At 33.5% G+C, this 17,438-nt stretch overlaps 1 protein-coding gene across 3 annotated transcripts in view; it reads right to left on the minus strand.

Annotated features, from left to right (window-relative positions):
* Window positions 1-17,438, minus strand: part of MAN2A1 (mannosidase alpha class 2A member 1) — a 108,632-nt gene that overhangs the window by 41,613 nt on the left and 49,581 nt on the right. For all 3 annotated transcript variants that reach the window (XM_057367518.1, XM_057367517.1, XM_057367519.1), the window contains exons 10-12: window positions 14,959-15,144; window positions 13,520-13,634; window positions 10,650-10,717 (exon numbers count right to left, since the gene is read on the minus strand). In XM_057367518.1, the coding sequence (XP_057223501.1) occupies window positions 10,650-10,717; window positions 13,520-13,634; window positions 14,959-15,144 (369 nt within the window). The remainder of the gene's footprint in view (window positions 1-10,649; window positions 10,718-13,519; window positions 13,635-14,958; window positions 15,145-17,438) is intronic.

Below are 17,438 nucleotides of genomic sequence, written 5' to 3' on the forward strand. Positions count from 1 at the left end.
AAAACTGAAACTGCAGGTATTTTAAACTATCCTTATTTCCCCTCTGCAACATGAGTATTTATTTCTCAAATGTAAAAAGTTTTCACAATTTTATCCAAATTGTATTTTTCTATTGTAAATAGAAATACTGAACTCTATGTCTCTGTGTATCTTGAGCTATTATCAGTGACATCTGAGCCACAGCCTTCTTTCAACAGTGGCAAACTACTAACAAAAAAAAAAGAGAAGAAAACAGAAAGTATCAAAATCACTTTGTCAGTTAATTTTGAGATAAAAGCCCCGAGGAATTACTTAATATATTTTGGAAGAGATATGCATGATACTTGTCCAATAATACAAAAATAATTTTATTCCCAGTTCATATTTTAAAAGGGAACAAAATCAGCAATATCTATTAGATGCATCAGAAGTTTTTGTGGGTTTTTTTCCAGCAAGGAAAATACACTTCCAATGTTAAATCATATCAACTAATTTAAGGAAAAGTGATGTTAGGGATTTAGGATATTTCTTTTAGAAACAGAACTTCCGGGGATGAAGAGAAAGAGGGGTGTAGAGGGGCAAAGGGAAAATGCAGGAAYTTACAATTAGGACATTTCCTGACACTTTACATTCCTACAGAGAACTGATTTGTTACGACTAATCTACATAGTTAGTAGTAGTAGTTACTACACTGCTCAATACTCCTCATCACATCCAAAACCCACCTACCTACAGTAATAATAGTAAAAAAAAAATCACCAAGGCAAAACCCCTCCAAATATTACTCTGCAAATTTTTAATGCATAAAACAGTTAAAATCCCAGCACTCAGACTATCTTTCATCAAAAATTATTCCAGCTTTTACAGCAGATCTGCCAAGTGATAAAATAACATTTGTCAGAGGGAAAAAACCTTTCTGTCCTGAAAATGCCATTTGTCTGTACAACAAACAAAACATAAACTTCTGTGCTTGTGCATAACAACTCTAAGCAGAGATGTTCTCTCATTAGAGCAACCAGTTCTTACATAAACAACAAGGCAGCCTTTCAGATCACTGGAAGGTCTTATATACCTTAAATCAGTCCACTTGTTTCATTTATTCTGCCTGGTCAAACAGATGTCTACTTATGAAACAGACTGTTCTATAACCTTAGGTTATGTTAGGTACTACAAAATACCTCATTTCACTATGACTCCCCAAGGAAATTGAAGAGAGAAAGAAAAAACTAGATATTAAGGAAAACTCCTAGTGGAAGGTTGCTGTAGCTTGATCTCTCAACCAAAATGAGAAATCAGTAGGGCAAACTTTGAAAAWTGCTGCAATCACTATTCTTGAAAACGTCCAAAACTGATGTTACTGTTCTGCAGCTCAAGCACTGTTTTTTCTAATACACAATTAATTTTTTAATTACTTTAAATAACATTTCCTCCAACTAGGTCTTCCTTTTTTCCACTGCACATACGACTCGTTGTAACAAACCTGTATACATTTATAGATTTATCTTCCTTATTATCAGTCTTTTCAAATGAAACAGATGATGCATTTTCTTTGGTTGCTTTCTTTGACTTAGTGCTCTTGTTTTTCTATCAACCCCTGCCGAGGTCTCATCCCATACTTCTGATGGAACCTTCCTCACTCTGGAGTATAGCACACTATTTCAGCTGCATTTTACAAAGAACATGTCCACTTAAATCATCCAATTTTGATGGATTGGATGCCTTTGACACCATACATATGTAGTCTTATTCTGCTTCACTAATGTCCATTTGGTCAGTCCACACAATATTCTTCCATGTGATATGCAGTATTTCCACTTGCCTGCTTCTTTGACAATGAAATAACGTCTCCAGTTTACCAAAACAGTTTTAAATATGCATCCTATATAGAGTGGTTGTTGCCAGTATGACATCAAATTTCAAAATSTGCTTACATTCTATTTTGTTAGCATGACAGATAAAAAAGAAAACAGCTTGTGAATTTATTATTTGGCCTAAAGAATTCCTTTCTTGTTTTTGGCCTCACTTCACACAAAAAGTTTTACACCCTACTCAGATTGATACCAAAGCATATAATTTGAATAACATGGGATATCTAACATTCATCAATGAACATTTAGAAGAAAAGCTAGGCAACCAGCAAGTCTGACCATTAACTGAGTGAAGGCAGCACAAAGTTAAAGTCAAAGCAACAAATGAAACAGTGAAATTGTGCTTTAAACTGAATTAACACACCTAGTTATATGAAAACAGTTTCAATAATTGCTAGAGATTTAGCATACCTCCTCTGAGATACAGTAGATACTGAAACCATTAACTATACAATTGTAGACATTTTATTAAATTATGATTAAGACCTACACTCTCAGACATAGTGTCAGATGKAAACACAAATCTGGGGCAGTAGGAATATGGGTGGTTTATTAAAAATCAAGCAAAATAGTTTGCTATAAAGTTGGAGAAATGCAGGGTCTCCCCAAAACAGAAGATTCCAATACCTTCCTCCAAGAGGCTTTTCATAGACTGGATAAAGTCTAAGGAGATTTATCAGCTTACCTAACCAGATAAAATAAATAATGCTAATATGTTCATCTATATCACATCCAGATAAGCTTCTTACAAATTCATCAATAGTGTCATAGATTTAACAAGAAAAAAAAATTTACATCAAAGCAGTGAATTATAATCCAATTAAACTGTTTATTCTAGCATAGAATATTAATGCTGAATATATATAATCAAATATTATCATATTTGGAGAAACAGTAGGATTTTTTTTCTCTTCTTAAATAAAACATCTTTTGCAGTTCATGAATAACATCCTGCATAATAGTTAGTAGGATAGTAATCTCAACCTGAAATTATAAGCACATAATATAAACTTGTGTTGCTTTCATAAGGTATAAAAAGGTGGAAACAGAATCTACCATCCAGAGATCAGCTTTTCATTATAATATCAAACTGGTGACATCAAGAAATAAAGAGATACTACCAATAAATAAGTAAATTCACCAGAATTCAGTAGAGTTGTAACTAACACAATATAATGCCATGATTATAACAGCATTTGAAAAGGAAGCCTAATGTGTAGTTTAGAGATAGAAATATGTAATTTTAGCATAGCTCTAAGAGCAGTAAYGTCTGACAGTTTTGGTTAATATAGAAATAAATAAAACCAGTGATCCTGTGCTTAAAAAGCTCCCTTAATCTTAGCTTGACATTTCAGAACYACTGCAGAATTACCCTTCCTAATGACAAATCCACAGCTGAACTCAATAAAGGTGAGAGAAATCACACACATGCATTTCTGTGAATTCTCTCCTTTATAACTCTACAGAGAAATCTTCATAATATCCATTGCTCAAGCAAAAGGCGCAAAATTAGGCACACAATAGGCACATAATCCATCCCTCCACTCTCACAGGAAACAGGACCTTTGTGTGGCTTTTTCAAGAACAAACCATGGAACAMCCTCAAGAAAACACCATTCACAATACACACAGACAACAGCACAGCAAGAACTATGTATTTTGAGAACACAAAAAAAAATCAACATCAAAATCAACCTAAGACAAGACTTTTAAATGTTATGTACCTAGTACATATGCCAGATACACATATTTCCTGTGATTTAGATGGACTGTAGTGGCACACATATCCTAATCTGGAGCACATAACTACTCTCCAGTTAAGGATAAAAGGATTAAGTCCAAAGGCACTATTTTAAATTTTTCTTTTACCACAAAGTTGTGAGATGTTCTGAGGTCCAAGATGGGCTTGAAGCCCCCTGACTTTTTCAGGATCAGGAAGTACCTTCACTAAAATCCTTTCCTTGTTCCTCTTGTACTGCAGGCTTTATAAATCTGCATTTAGAAGGGAAAAAAAAAAAATCTGGTTCAGAAGAGCAGAAAGACTTTTAAGTATGCCATATCACTTCAGCCTTTGCCTTGAGAGCCTTGGACTAACTACAGTATTGCCTCAAAGTTACTCCAGCAAAAAGGCTGAAGGGGCCAGTGCCTGGAAGAAAAAGAAATAATATACAAATGTACTAATATACTGAAAATACGTATATTCTAATTCCAAAACTGCTTCAACAAGTACATGCATTTGATGCAGATGTTTCAGTTGTTTTCAGTTATTCACTACCATATTCCTTCATAACAATCACTTTCGGTTTCTTGAGAACAAACTAATTCCCCTAAAGTATGCKTCGTTAATCTGTTCCTTCTGCGTTTCATGACATTTCACTACAGTGTTCTCAGAGGAAACCAGAAATTTAAGACCTAATTGCCATATTTTATTTTAATGTTGTAATTTTTCATAGCAACTGAAGTATCAAACATCTTCACTATATGGCTGTCCCAGTACCGCAAACCCAAAAGAAACATGTTGGTATTCTCTGCATTGAAGTGAAAAGACTAAACTTCTGCAATTTAGAAAAACTGCAAAGAATCTATAAATGCTACAAACTGTGAACTTATTTATTGGTTTAATTTTGCAATGGCAATTTCAAAGACAGTCAGTAAACAAAAACATTTAGAACAGACTGTCATTGGTTCATCCACACCGACAGACCAAAAATTGAAAAAATGTTTGATGTATAAGATTTTTATGCACTGAAAAATTAATCATTAAAAGTTTGAAATTTAACAGCTTTTAGAATAACTTGAATTCAGAAGCATAACATTCAAAAACTGAGTTTTGAAAAAYTAAAATTCCACAAAACGCTTTGAAATACAATTAATTGCAAATCAAAGCTGCTTTCTTCTTCTTCATAACGAAAATTTATCATAACTCAAAAAACATACCACGTTCAGTTTTAAAGAGCTATTCTTTAAAGCAAAGCAGGCATTTATCTCTTTGCTTGTTTGTTGTTTTGTTTTTACACTTCACAGATAAACTTATGAAGAGATGTCAACTACCAGTGCCTGGAGACAGTTCTGAGATAAGCCTGCAAGTAGTATATTTTTTAAATGTTTTTTAAACACAAAAAGTACAAAACTTGCACAGTAAATACAGAAACCTCTGAAAAACTGTTGTGACATTACAGAAAGAGTGAGAATAAAGAGATCAAGGTGCTGTGAAATTCTTCCATACCCCTCACTTCCTGTCCCATTAGACATTGTCAATGGAGAGTTTGCTGATTTTGGTCATACAGATAGTTGCACAGCTAAGTTCCACCTACAAAACAGAATGAATGTATCATGCTTTTTGTTCATTTTTAAGTAACCACTTTTACCAGAATGATTTTTACTAAAATACTTCTTTCAAGCTCACATTCAGTGATGTTTCAAGATTCAGATGTCTGAATTATCCCATGTCAGCTAGGCATTTCATTTGCAATAGCTCTTCCATCATGAAAACCAAGGAGAATATTTTTTACATTTCAAATCAATTTAGTCAAAATTACCTTGAGTTTACTACAAACAGAACATGACTGTGGCAGTTACAGGCCACTTGAAATCTAGTAAACTGATCAGGCAGATGACCACCAAGATTAACAGTTTAAAGTAATTTTAAAAGAACTATTAAGCTGTATTCAACCTGAGCAGCCATGGCATTGGAAACTAAAGTGCAGCTCTTCACACATGACCTTCAAAGCATTTTCTATTATTTTTACCTACTTGCACTCCTGCGTGCTTAATACGTGTACTTAATTAAGCATTGTTTCTTAATAGAAGCAGTGAATGTTAAGGTCTGAGTGAAAGACTATTCATCCTGTCCACCTCCCGTAAAGAAACTAATACAAAGGTTTCACTTTAACAAAACAACAAAGTTATGCATAGAGCAGTCACTAGTTCATAAATAAAAACCTCAAACTGTTGGTTTAGTTAATGTTGGTTTGTTTGCTGGCTTTTTTGAGATTTGTTTTCTTCTTGGGGAACATGTGTGCATATTAACAATTTCCACTAATATTTATGAAGATACCTTAAATGTTACTGTATTTTTTCTTGTTTTCTTTAAACTTGGGATTTTTCCTCATTGATAATTGAAATACCTTAGTTTCAACTGTCTTTTTTCCAGCTCTTTTGGAGTATAACTAAGAATACATAAGCCTCTGAAATCACGTAAGCATAAAAGGCAATTAAGATGTACATTAGTAAATTGTGAAATGCTGTTGCAGGGTCCTCTCCTTGCAACTACACTGGACAACAGTTTAGATTTGTACCAAAATGAATAACACAGGGCTACAGAGGAAAAAAAAGAAACAAAAACCACCGCCAAAACTAAAGTTGCTAAATAAAGAATATTATTCTGATTCAGTCACATTCTAAACTCAGAAAGTTACAGTTATGGCATGTCAATAACAAAGTTTCCATCTCAGACAAGTTATCCTTGCTGTCATCATCCAACAAAATACAGTAACATAAACACAACTTTGTCAAGAATTTTTGACCTATGTACATTATTTTCCATCACACATTAGTTAGCAATATAGCTTTAATTTCTACATTATAGTGCTGTGTTGAGAAAGCAGTGAATATCCCTGCCAAGACAATTTTTTWAAAAGATTAGCAACCTGAAAAATTATAGAGGAAAATTGGGATTTTCTTTCTCAAAAATATCACAAATTTTGGACCTAATGGGATAAACAAAACTTATGCCAAAATTTTATTAAATACAGCCTAGTGCCAAAATCTGTTCATAGATGACAAGGTGAGAATAATAGCCCAGATCATTTATATCCTCTATTTGAAAAAAGGAAACTTTCTTTTATAAGGTGCATATCATTAAAAAGCATGATGCTTTGACAGATCTTGGAAGAAATAATTGATTACAGCGTATCCTCCTATAATTAATAGCCTAGGAAACCTAAATACTTCAGATAATGGAAATAGTGTCTGCTAAGATATAAAACTGCCTGATAAGAAGGTTATCTTATTGTTCCTCTAAGATTAGCTGACCAAAGTTATTTGGGAAAATTCTGAGAATAGTTGGTTTAGCACTAAAAACAATTCCAATGAATGGTTTTAAAAAAAAATGTAAAGACTTTTTCAATGCCATAGTATCTTCAGTTCAGATAGGATGCCTCATACCATGCTTGTAGAGTGCAGTGGAGCTCAATATTGAAACTGCCTAACTAGGTACATGCAGGTTCAGGAGTTAAAACAAAAACCTAACTGCCATTCTTAGGTCTTTTCACTAAGGTTCACCATACTGCGCCAAGCAAGACCATTACAGCATCCCAGCTGGTGCAGACAATCAATTCAGTCATTTSGTCATGTACCATGCTCCCCTGCAATGGTGTCTCCAGGAAACAGCACAGATAGAAACAGCTGGAAAACACTTACCCTCAAAGTCAGTGGGTACGACAGCCAGAACTGGAAATTCAAACACAGAGGTTCAAACTCACCCCCACCCACCAAGTCCAGTGAGTAGAAGTATTTTGCCATTCAGGAAGTATGACCTTGGGCAGACTGTTCCTAAAAACCTATTATTATATTAAAGGGCTGGGCACTCACAGAGTATGAACCAGCATCCAATTTAACAGTACACTCATGGGCTTGGTCTCCAAGACAAGCAGTAATTTTAAACTTCAGAGCAAGACTGAAATAGTTACACATCTAGTTGGATATTATCTTGTGAAAGCTCAATTTTCAGCTGAAAGTAGTAATTTTTTTTTTAAAGCATGCAACTTCATTTATCAGTTAAAAGGGATTTAGTGTAATTAAAGACTCCATAACTTCACTCAAAAGCCTGATCATGAGACCACTAAGTCGTTCTAAGGTGGCAGCAGAGTCAAAGTTAAGATTTAAAATACACTGTATACCTATTTCATCAAAATTAATACATGACTTTTAAATAAAACTATGGATTTATGAAAGTATCACAACAGCACTACAGAGAAGAGATGCTCCAGTGGGGGCAGAAACAATACCAAATAGGCTACASATGGCACCTACTTCAAAGCAGTTTGAAAGGCACTGCTCAAATACACAACAATATGGACATACTTCATACTAGAACAATAACTACTGAAAGAGAACTTTTCCTGCTTTCTTTCTTTTCCATGTAATCGAGTAGTGGTTACTCTCCTGTRTAGTCTTAGATCAGTTTCCACCACTGACTACAACTTTAATGAGCAGTGAAGAGAACACTTAACTAAAAAACACCCATAAAGAAGGATGGATGTAAGAGGCAAAAAGCACATTATAGACCATTTCCCTGTAGAAAACTGGTTATATTTGCAATCAGTAAAATAAGGAAAAAAATTAAATTATTGAGATTTAAAAAGCCATTATGAGTTTACCATCAGTGTGTCCCCCTAAACTCACAGGTGGCATGAACTATATTTCCACAAGAATAACCAAGTGACAACAGAGATATTTTTTTTAAATTCTAACATGGAAATGCAAAAATAGAAAAAGCTAAATAGCCAATCAAAGAAAAGTAACACCTTGCAAGTTACACTGATTTAATTTCTATGCCATATAATGCCATATTAGAACACTCCAACAGAAAGAAATAYGGAGATTCAATTATACATAGATGAACAATAAAGACTATTAAGAACAGAAGATGAACTTAATAAAGTTTTGGTAAAATCAGTACTTTAAATCTGCTGATGCCTCAAAATTTTAAAAGGAAAAAGCCAGTTTCTCTCTTAAAATATGTAAAATTTGAAGTTTAAGCATAGTAGTCCTTAGTAATATAGATTTATTGAATTGATTTTAAGAGAAATCAACATTTCTCTCATCTGAGAAAACCCAGACACAGTCGTGATAATCACATGCTAGATTTAACTAAGAATTACTGAGTGAGCTTAGATACCACTTTTTCCAATGGTAATAAAGTTTGTGGTGACAAAGCTAGAAGCATAAAGAGACTAAGCTCATTTTTATAAGTTTCACAAAGTTTTACAGTTTCACAAAGAGATATTCAAATGAAAATTTTAACAAAAAGGGAAACATGAAGTAGTGTATACTTTAACATTACTTTCAAAATGTTTCCAAAAAGAAAGTAAAAAACCCCCAGGGTTTTAATAAGAAATATCAATATTCACTTATAATCTTTCTTTGCCCTTTCCTTCTCATTTTTCCCTTCATTCTTCCTCCCATATTTCTGATTACAGTCTTTGGAACATGAATTACACCTTACATGCCCACAGRGTCTCTTCAGAATACCAGACAGCATACAGTTAGCAATTTTCTACGAGTATCATCTTCTTAGCAAGCTAAGACCAGTTTAGAGAACAGTAACAATAGTCCGCTAGAATAATATTAATGGTAATGTCATGTACTTCTATTTAATGTACACCAAAGCAGGTGAAAAAAAATTGAAAAYGTCCAAAATGAGTAAGGGCTAAAAAGCAAAAATCTTACTTAGCACATTATGCAGTCATAAGTGGAACACTGTATGCAAACAAAAGGCATATTAGGGGATGAGAGGGGCACAGGGATAATGTCAACAGCTAACCTAGGTAAGAAATGCAAAGGCAATAAAGCTATCCTAAAATGGCAAAGAAAGTCTACATCACACCTTGCCTCCAGCCAAGTGTTTATATGCTACTTATACAATCCTCTGCCAGTAAAGAAACCTGAGGAGATTAGGTAACTAAAATATTTTAGCATTTTCAAAATTAACAGACACCYGATTTATTGGCCTTTTTGGACAAGTTTAAGATAATCTATTAGCATCAGTATAGCACTTCAATAAGAGACCAGAAGTCCTATTAAAAAAATGGTATGCTCTGGAGAAAAGTGTATTCTAAAACTACATATAGACACATTATGTATACTTAGTGCTGGAGGACTGAAGACAGTTTTCCCCAAAAGCTCACAAGGACCAAACTTTACTCACTTTTTCAAAGAATTTAATTATATATATATATATTTAACAGTAGCAGCTAGTCTGCTGAATAGTTGGACACCTTCATGAATTAGGCAAGTAAGTGCTATTAGCTTGCCACTTGCTAGAACTAGAGAAATCAAATACTAACATCATCAAAAATAGCATTCACTGCCATTTAAATGAATCTTAAATCTTCTGATCTGTAAGCAAAAACTTTGTATTACTTAATTTACACACACCGTACCTCTCATACCCATATGTCTTATTCACTTTATTTATACCAGCCATTTTCAGTGATGTGTATATTTTTTCAGGTTGGATACTAAGTAGTCATGGGTATAGCAGGGTACCATTTTTAACTGAATACATACAAATAAAAAAGTAAGCCCTCTTAATACAATGGAAAGTTGGAGTTAAGAGAGAACTGTGTCCAATTTATCTCCTACTTGATTTTTAAAGATAACACAGTATTTATAAATTGTGATTTTTAGGCCTTCTAAAAATGTAATATTTTGCTTGCAGAATTAATTGAGGCACCTGTAATTCTGTTTAATTATAATCTACTATATTCTTCTCTCAATCTACTTAGTAGATGCTGTAATAGCACACAGAAACACAATACTTCAGCTGTGGTATATGAGCAATGCATACAGTTGTAACATGCCGTGTCCTCTTTCAATTAAACATAGCAGTAGTAGTATTAGCATAATATCCCAGACTTATTTTTAAGTTTTTTTAATTTTTTAAACGTTTGCCTCTATTTTCAGTGAAATTTGAAAAAAAAAGGRAATGGCATAAAAAATTACTTACTAGTACCTAATAAGTAGGTTGCTAGATTGCTAAAAGAATCTCAGATACTGAGCAATACATAAATTATTTACCTTGGTTGCAATGTCAACTTTATAACTATCTTGCGCGGCAAAGAATCTTGAGAAGCCTGAACATCGTCCTGCAAGAGAACATCTTTGAATTTGCTTTTGAATACACATGCATAATATATGAGCTTTGTCTATTTTATGCATTTTGTGGAGTACAAAACCACATTAACAACACCATATCCAAAACTTATTTTAGCACGTTATTGAGAATGAAAAACCACAAAATTTAATAAACTAAGTACTTCACACCGATGAAAGAAATAGGCCCACTTTGACCAATTCACCAAGGAGTGTTTGTTTCATTAAAGATTTAACTAGAGTCAATTCTCAAATTGTTATGCCTGTGTTTTCATTTTTTGATACAAGGCTTCATAATCACCAAATTTCTTCCAACTTTGCAAATACTTATTTTTATTAATTCTTTCCTGCTACAAATCTACTCTGAAACACTACACTCCTGCGCATTATCACTAGGATTCACTGCCTAGTCTCCTTTGAGACTCTCATTGTTACCTTATATTGTACGTAGAGAAATGTTTCAAAAAACATAATTTGGGGTGTGGCGTGGTATGGTGTGTGTGGTGTGGTGTGATGCAGGGCTCACTTCCACTGACAAAAGGTAGAGACAAGACTTTGCTGTCACTGTTGCAGTGGTCTAGGAGAGCAACCAAAGACTGTTGATTGACAGTGCATTCTTGTCAGTTCATACAATGGTGATCACTACAGACTTTGAAAGTGAAGTGTAGAGTTCTCAGTACCTCAAAACAGCCTCAAAATTATGTTTTTCACATCCACCAATTGTCACTTAGATGAATTATTACTCTGCACTGAAAGAACTAAGATTAATGCACAGGAATGGTGCAATGGTTGCACTGGTTTACTTTTACAGTTTAAATCCCATCCATGATCTAACAAAGTTGGATCTTTAAGTTTCATGTATTTTACAGTGTATTTCCTTCCAAGTGATGTTTTGTTTGTTTACTAGTGTAGAGTTTGTAAAACTTAATATATGAAGTACAAAGTATTCAGTTATCAGTTCAGAAAAACATGATGCTTTTATGTGTCACTAATAATTAAGAAGAGTAGAAAAAGTGCAAGCAGTGTCATTCTGGAATCCTTCCATAGTGCCTTACACCCAACTTCTTTTTTCTGGCTCCAAGAAGGGGAACTTCTCCCTGGTTGTACCCACTACSTGCTGGAATCCTGCTGCTATGTTCCTGTGCTCTTTTCCTCTAAGTGTTTTTTACTTCTTTACTCCTCAAAAACAACAGCCACTTTCAATCTTAGAGCCTTCATCATTTGTACTCCACTCTCTTCACATTCACTCTGAATGCCCATTACTGAGCAATTCTTGATGTCAGCTTCCATCAAGCGCCGAAACACCACAATCTATACTCCAAAACAAATGCCTTTGAACTTTCAGCTTGCTCAAGTTTTGCAAAGACTTTTTAAGTGTCCTAAGTTCTTCTCTTAAGGGCCTACAAATCCCACACTAAAAAGCTTTTGTTGCTATATGCAATGCACAGAAGAGATATTAGATTTATGATATGCTGCAGATACTGTTCATCATACAGATAAATCTTAATCTACTTTTGTAATTGCCTTATTTTTTGTTTATACACACATAATAAATGCATTGAAATAAGAACTTCCTTTTTAAATTCTGCTTTCAGAGTTGTAATAGTAGCTTATTAGATTAGTGTGCTCCTAGGCAACATACAGTTTAAACAGCAATTAGTACTTCTACAACGCAGTGGTATTAATCCAGACTGATGAAGAACAAGAACAAAAAAATTTTGGTAAAATGTAACATGACAACATCTTCCAATATAATTCAGAGGAGGAGTAAAAACATCATCCTATGAATGCCTTCAAAACATTCCTACTTGATGAAAGCGCACATTCGTTTTCCAAAGAGGAGAAAAATTACACATTTGTGACACACATTCGCACAACAATCACAGAATATATATATATATATATGTATAACAATCATAAAAGTTATAAATAACTATTTTAACTTTGTTTTTCATATATGCATATGATTAGAGGAATAATTCAAGGTGTGACACACCTAGGACAACTAAACCAGTGAAATATATGTCATGTTTATTATGTCACCAGTGTGAGATAATTATATCTTAACCCTAACATGTTTTTGAACAAAGGATTAAAGCATCTCATTTTGTCTCTCTTCAATGTAAAATGCATTTAAGTAGACTTCCTAAGAATTCCAAGCTATCACAGGACTTTTGTAACTCAGAAAGTGAAGAAACAAAGAATTCTGAAAGGAAGCAATATTAGCAAGTATGTTTCTTCAAGGTGTTCTTCACCGTAAAATAGATCTCAAAAAAAAACATGAGAAGCCATTGCTGACTTACTCATCCATTTATTGAACATTCCTGTTTCAAATAATTTGAGTGAAGGAAAAAATAGCACGAGCTCTTGTCTAGACCTAGTCCTGCAAATTAAGGTTAGACTTCTGTTAGGGATGGAAATTTTCTTCTTCCCACAGTTCTTGAATTACAAATCAAGTCAAATTGCAGGACTGCATACTGTTATATTTTCTCTTCCATATGTATATCACGTAAGTCACCAACAAATCCATGCCCACAAGAAAATTAGAACACCTGCTTCTACTATCTAATTCACAAGTGGAAKCTTTAGCTGTATGGGCTTTTTTCATCATCAACTGCTGACATGTTGCAGTTTTTACTTTCTAATATCTTCCATTAATGCRAAGAGTGACAAGAAGCAGATTTCTGAGAAGGCATTAGCTACAAATTTAGTCCTGACGTTTCCCAGGCTTCCAAACTGTATTCAAAACTGTATTTACATTTCATTTTTGGAAAGAATCAGGGAAGATAGCTCACCATCTTCAGGAATGGAGTTGCTGTGTTATAATAATAAGCACTTTTGTCCTTCAGGATAAGAACATGAACAGAGTCAACTATCACTTTCTTCACGTTCATTATTGAATGGAAAAGCCTGTTAAAACATTTAAAGTCTCGGTTACTTTTCAGCTGTTTTTGTTCAATGTRGTTATTTAAGAACTCAAGAATATGTTGCAAAAAACAAAATAGAATTTTTAACATCAATATAGCATGAAATTAAGAATGGCTAGTTGCAATGGGTGACCTGCCTGAAAAATGCAGAAATATTCTGAATTCTATTATATTCCCATCTTGCATACTAAAAGTGAGGTTCACCTCCTCCAGTCCGTTATGCTACAAAAGGTGTATCCTCAGAATATCAAGTACTTTTTCAAAATGCTAACCTTAGGAAAGTATATAATTTGCTTATTTGATTTTCAGTTTCTCTAGTGCAGACAAGCCTGAAATGCTGGTCACAAAGTCAAGATTGTCTTTACACAGGATTAAGAAAGAAATTACAGACATAAAAAATATAAACTGTATAAACTACCATGATTTCCATAGTTATAATTCCCACAATGTTTAGAAATTCCTAAATACAGATAGTGGTATAATTTCATTTGGGAGGTGAAAAATTACTTTATTTYACTCTCTCATAACCCAGTACATTGTGAATCACTATGATTTACTAGAGTAAAATATGGAAATTAAAAATACTTGTCATTAAATAGTTTTAAAAAGAAAGAGCATTTTAGATGCATTTAAAATATTTACTTATTTAATGAACATGCTGTAGTATCAGTCTACCATTACCACCTCAATTAATCAATTTTACTAGCTCTGACCATTCCAGTATGTTGCAACTTTCTCAACAAACTATATTTAAAGCATATGCATACACAGACATCCRTATATCATGCATGTTCTTCAAAAAAATTCTATGAAGCAGCTAACAGAATAATTTCTCAATACTGAGAAATACCCACCAGATGAAACAATAAATAATGACAGACAAGTTAAGAAGATTTTCAACATGAAAAACATTTTACTCATTTAAGAAAGGCAGGCTGCAGAGGATATGGAATTTTCCAAGGAATACCTGTTTAAATTAGCACATTTTGATCATTGCYTCAGACAGACAAATATAAAAAGTTCTCCTATAGGCAGTTACTCAGAAAATTTCTGTTGTTAGGGAAATCTCAGTAATGTGTCTACCTTTTGAAAAATCAACATTTCGTTTGGATATCAAATTCTTAYTCAGAGGGTTAAAACATATTCCATAAATGAAGGGCACAGGTAATCAATCCACTTCTCGGGTACAGCACCACTACATTTTCAGTAGAGCATGTTGCTAAATCAAATCTGTATGTCTGAAATAAGCACTTCTGTTCTAAAAATGCAAAAGGAAATGAAGATTTAAGTTTATGTATTTATAATACCTGGTGCCATAATCCACAACTACCCAATCTTTGGCTGTTCCTGTAATAGCATCATGGTGTTGGAAGAGTCCAAGGTTCCTCCTAGCTTCTGTCAGCAATTTATAGTTATCGACAGAAGGAAATGCACTCATCTTCTCAAATTTACTGGACTGTACTAAAGCGAAGGAGTAGAGAATTTCAGCTGCCCTGGAATTGCAGAGAATAATCATGTATTTATATAAGGTTAAAATACAAAAAGCAATACACATTCGATCAAAGAATAAACTGAGAATAGTTCCATAAGCTCTTTAAACCTTGTTCTTGCATATTTTAGCCTGCTTCTGGTTATACACAGTCGACCCCTGCAAGACTTCTGTGATGGAAAATGGAGATTTAAAATAAAAATATGACAGTGCAAACTGATATATACACTCATAAATGTGCAAGACTACAGATTTCRTCTTAAAACCTCACAGGATAGACAGACTTCCTTACAAGAAACATACAACTCCCATTTCAAAAAGCAAATTATTAATCAAATACAATTGTCTTAAATAATTAATACATATACTATCTAATATCTATTCTGCCTTTAAGCAAACTAAATTCTTCTAAAGGCTTAAGCATCTCACGTACCTGCTCCCTATACATTCATCTGAATGGAGAGAACACTGGATTCCAAAACCCTTACACARAACAGAATGCAAAGCCTTTCCCTTCTGCATCTGCTGCAAAATCCTAGCACTAAAATACTATCACTAGATTCTCACTTGCTTTATGAAAATCTAAATTTATTTTACAAAAAACATCCCCATAATTGCTAGTTATTATGGGTATTTGAATAACAAAAATGCTTGCATGAATTCTGGGAAAACATCTGTTAATTTTTATCCCTATCTTGTTCTACTAACAYGTTACAGTTCTATTTTTACAAGTCTGAAGTGTCAGGTTCTAGAGATTAATGAATGTTTCTCAACTTGAAGCAACTTGAAGATGATACAGGTTAATGTCACAAAAAGCAAAGAAATCACAATAACACATTTTCTTGTAATGCAAACTTCTAGGCATGCAAGTATTAGATTTAAAAAAAAAAAAAAGAAAAGAAAATAAGCTGACTCTTTCATTTACCTAAGTTGCCAGTGAGTTCATGTGTTCAATTTGAAATTAGGTACAACAAAAAAAATTAACAAAACCACTTGTTTTTCAGAGTATGCATGGTATTATTTGTTAAGATGAAAAATTCCTTTAGATACRCTTTTCTCTTCATCTTTATCCAATACATAGGTGACAGTCATGCAAAAGCTGCAATTACCACATATCCAATTAAACTGAAAGGTGCTGTACATGTAACAGCCTAAACCATTTTCATATTGCAAAAGTTCAGGAATAGGATGAGATTTTGCTCTTACAGGTTCAGTAAATGCTCAGAAGCTACACACAAAATCAAGGTGTTAAAAAGTTATAATTACTAGCACTAGATCAACTTTAATCACTGTAATCTAAATTTTGTTTAGTGCAATTTCCTACTTCTATGCATCCCTCCTACTTTGTCCTATTGCAGCTTAATTTGAAAGAAAAATGAAAATATTTTTGTTGAAAAAAGGCATCAGATGCACATTCATCTAATCAATAAATCCTGTCTGGAAGAATTTTACCTTTTTAAAATAAATTGAGCTACCCACTAAACACTGGCCTAACTGCAGCTATGAAGAAGAGAACACAGCATATTTTAGTCCTCAAAATACAGATGAGATTTCCTTCCCCACTGCCAACATAAATTTTCGTTTTTATTAATAAGGAAGCCTTTCAGATGCAGAATTTTTCTTCTACATCCCAATATTTTTCTAAACACTAGGATGTTTCAATGGTCAAAGAGGAAAGACACTCAGAAATAAAACACAGTGTTACAGAACATTTTAGCTTATAGGTAAATATCTCTCTAATACCTTTCCATAAAGCTGTCTCAAGCCTTGGTTTTCTCACCTCTGTTTCAAACTACTGCAGATGATCGAAAATAGTTTTCACAAATTTTCCACTTCATTGTAATTTGTAGTATCTCTCGCCGATAGGACACCATAGGCAAATAGACCAAAATTTTCCCCACTGCTTTGTCAAGGCCTACAGTTGCTTACATTTAGGACCTGTTATATTTAACTTAAATCAATAATTTTCCCAAGATATTTTGAATTTTCAAGAGGTAGTATTTAATACTCATCTGTACAGTTAGAAGTACCACTGTAGTATCCATCTTCTGAATTACTCCAACAATATTTTTTTTGCAGATTTACTGTAGGTTTTTTTTTTCTGTTTTACATCAGTAACTAATAAAAGCACAGATTGTGTCCCTAACTTGTATCAAACTATGTTGTTGTTATTGTTATATTTTCATTACATTAACTAACTTCTGGTCACACATTTTATCACCTTTTAAACTACTTCAATTCATCCATCTCTCCCTTAATATTAAAAAGTCAATGATGTCTCAAATCAATGTCAATACC

This window comes from Malurus melanocephalus, unplaced genomic scaffold (assembly GCF_030028575.1).
Source record: "Malurus melanocephalus ecotype Western Australia unplaced genomic scaffold, MMel_1.1 scaffold_80, whole genome shotgun sequence".
Lineage (NCBI taxonomy): Eukaryota > Metazoa > Chordata > Aves > Passeriformes > Maluridae > Malurus > Malurus melanocephalus.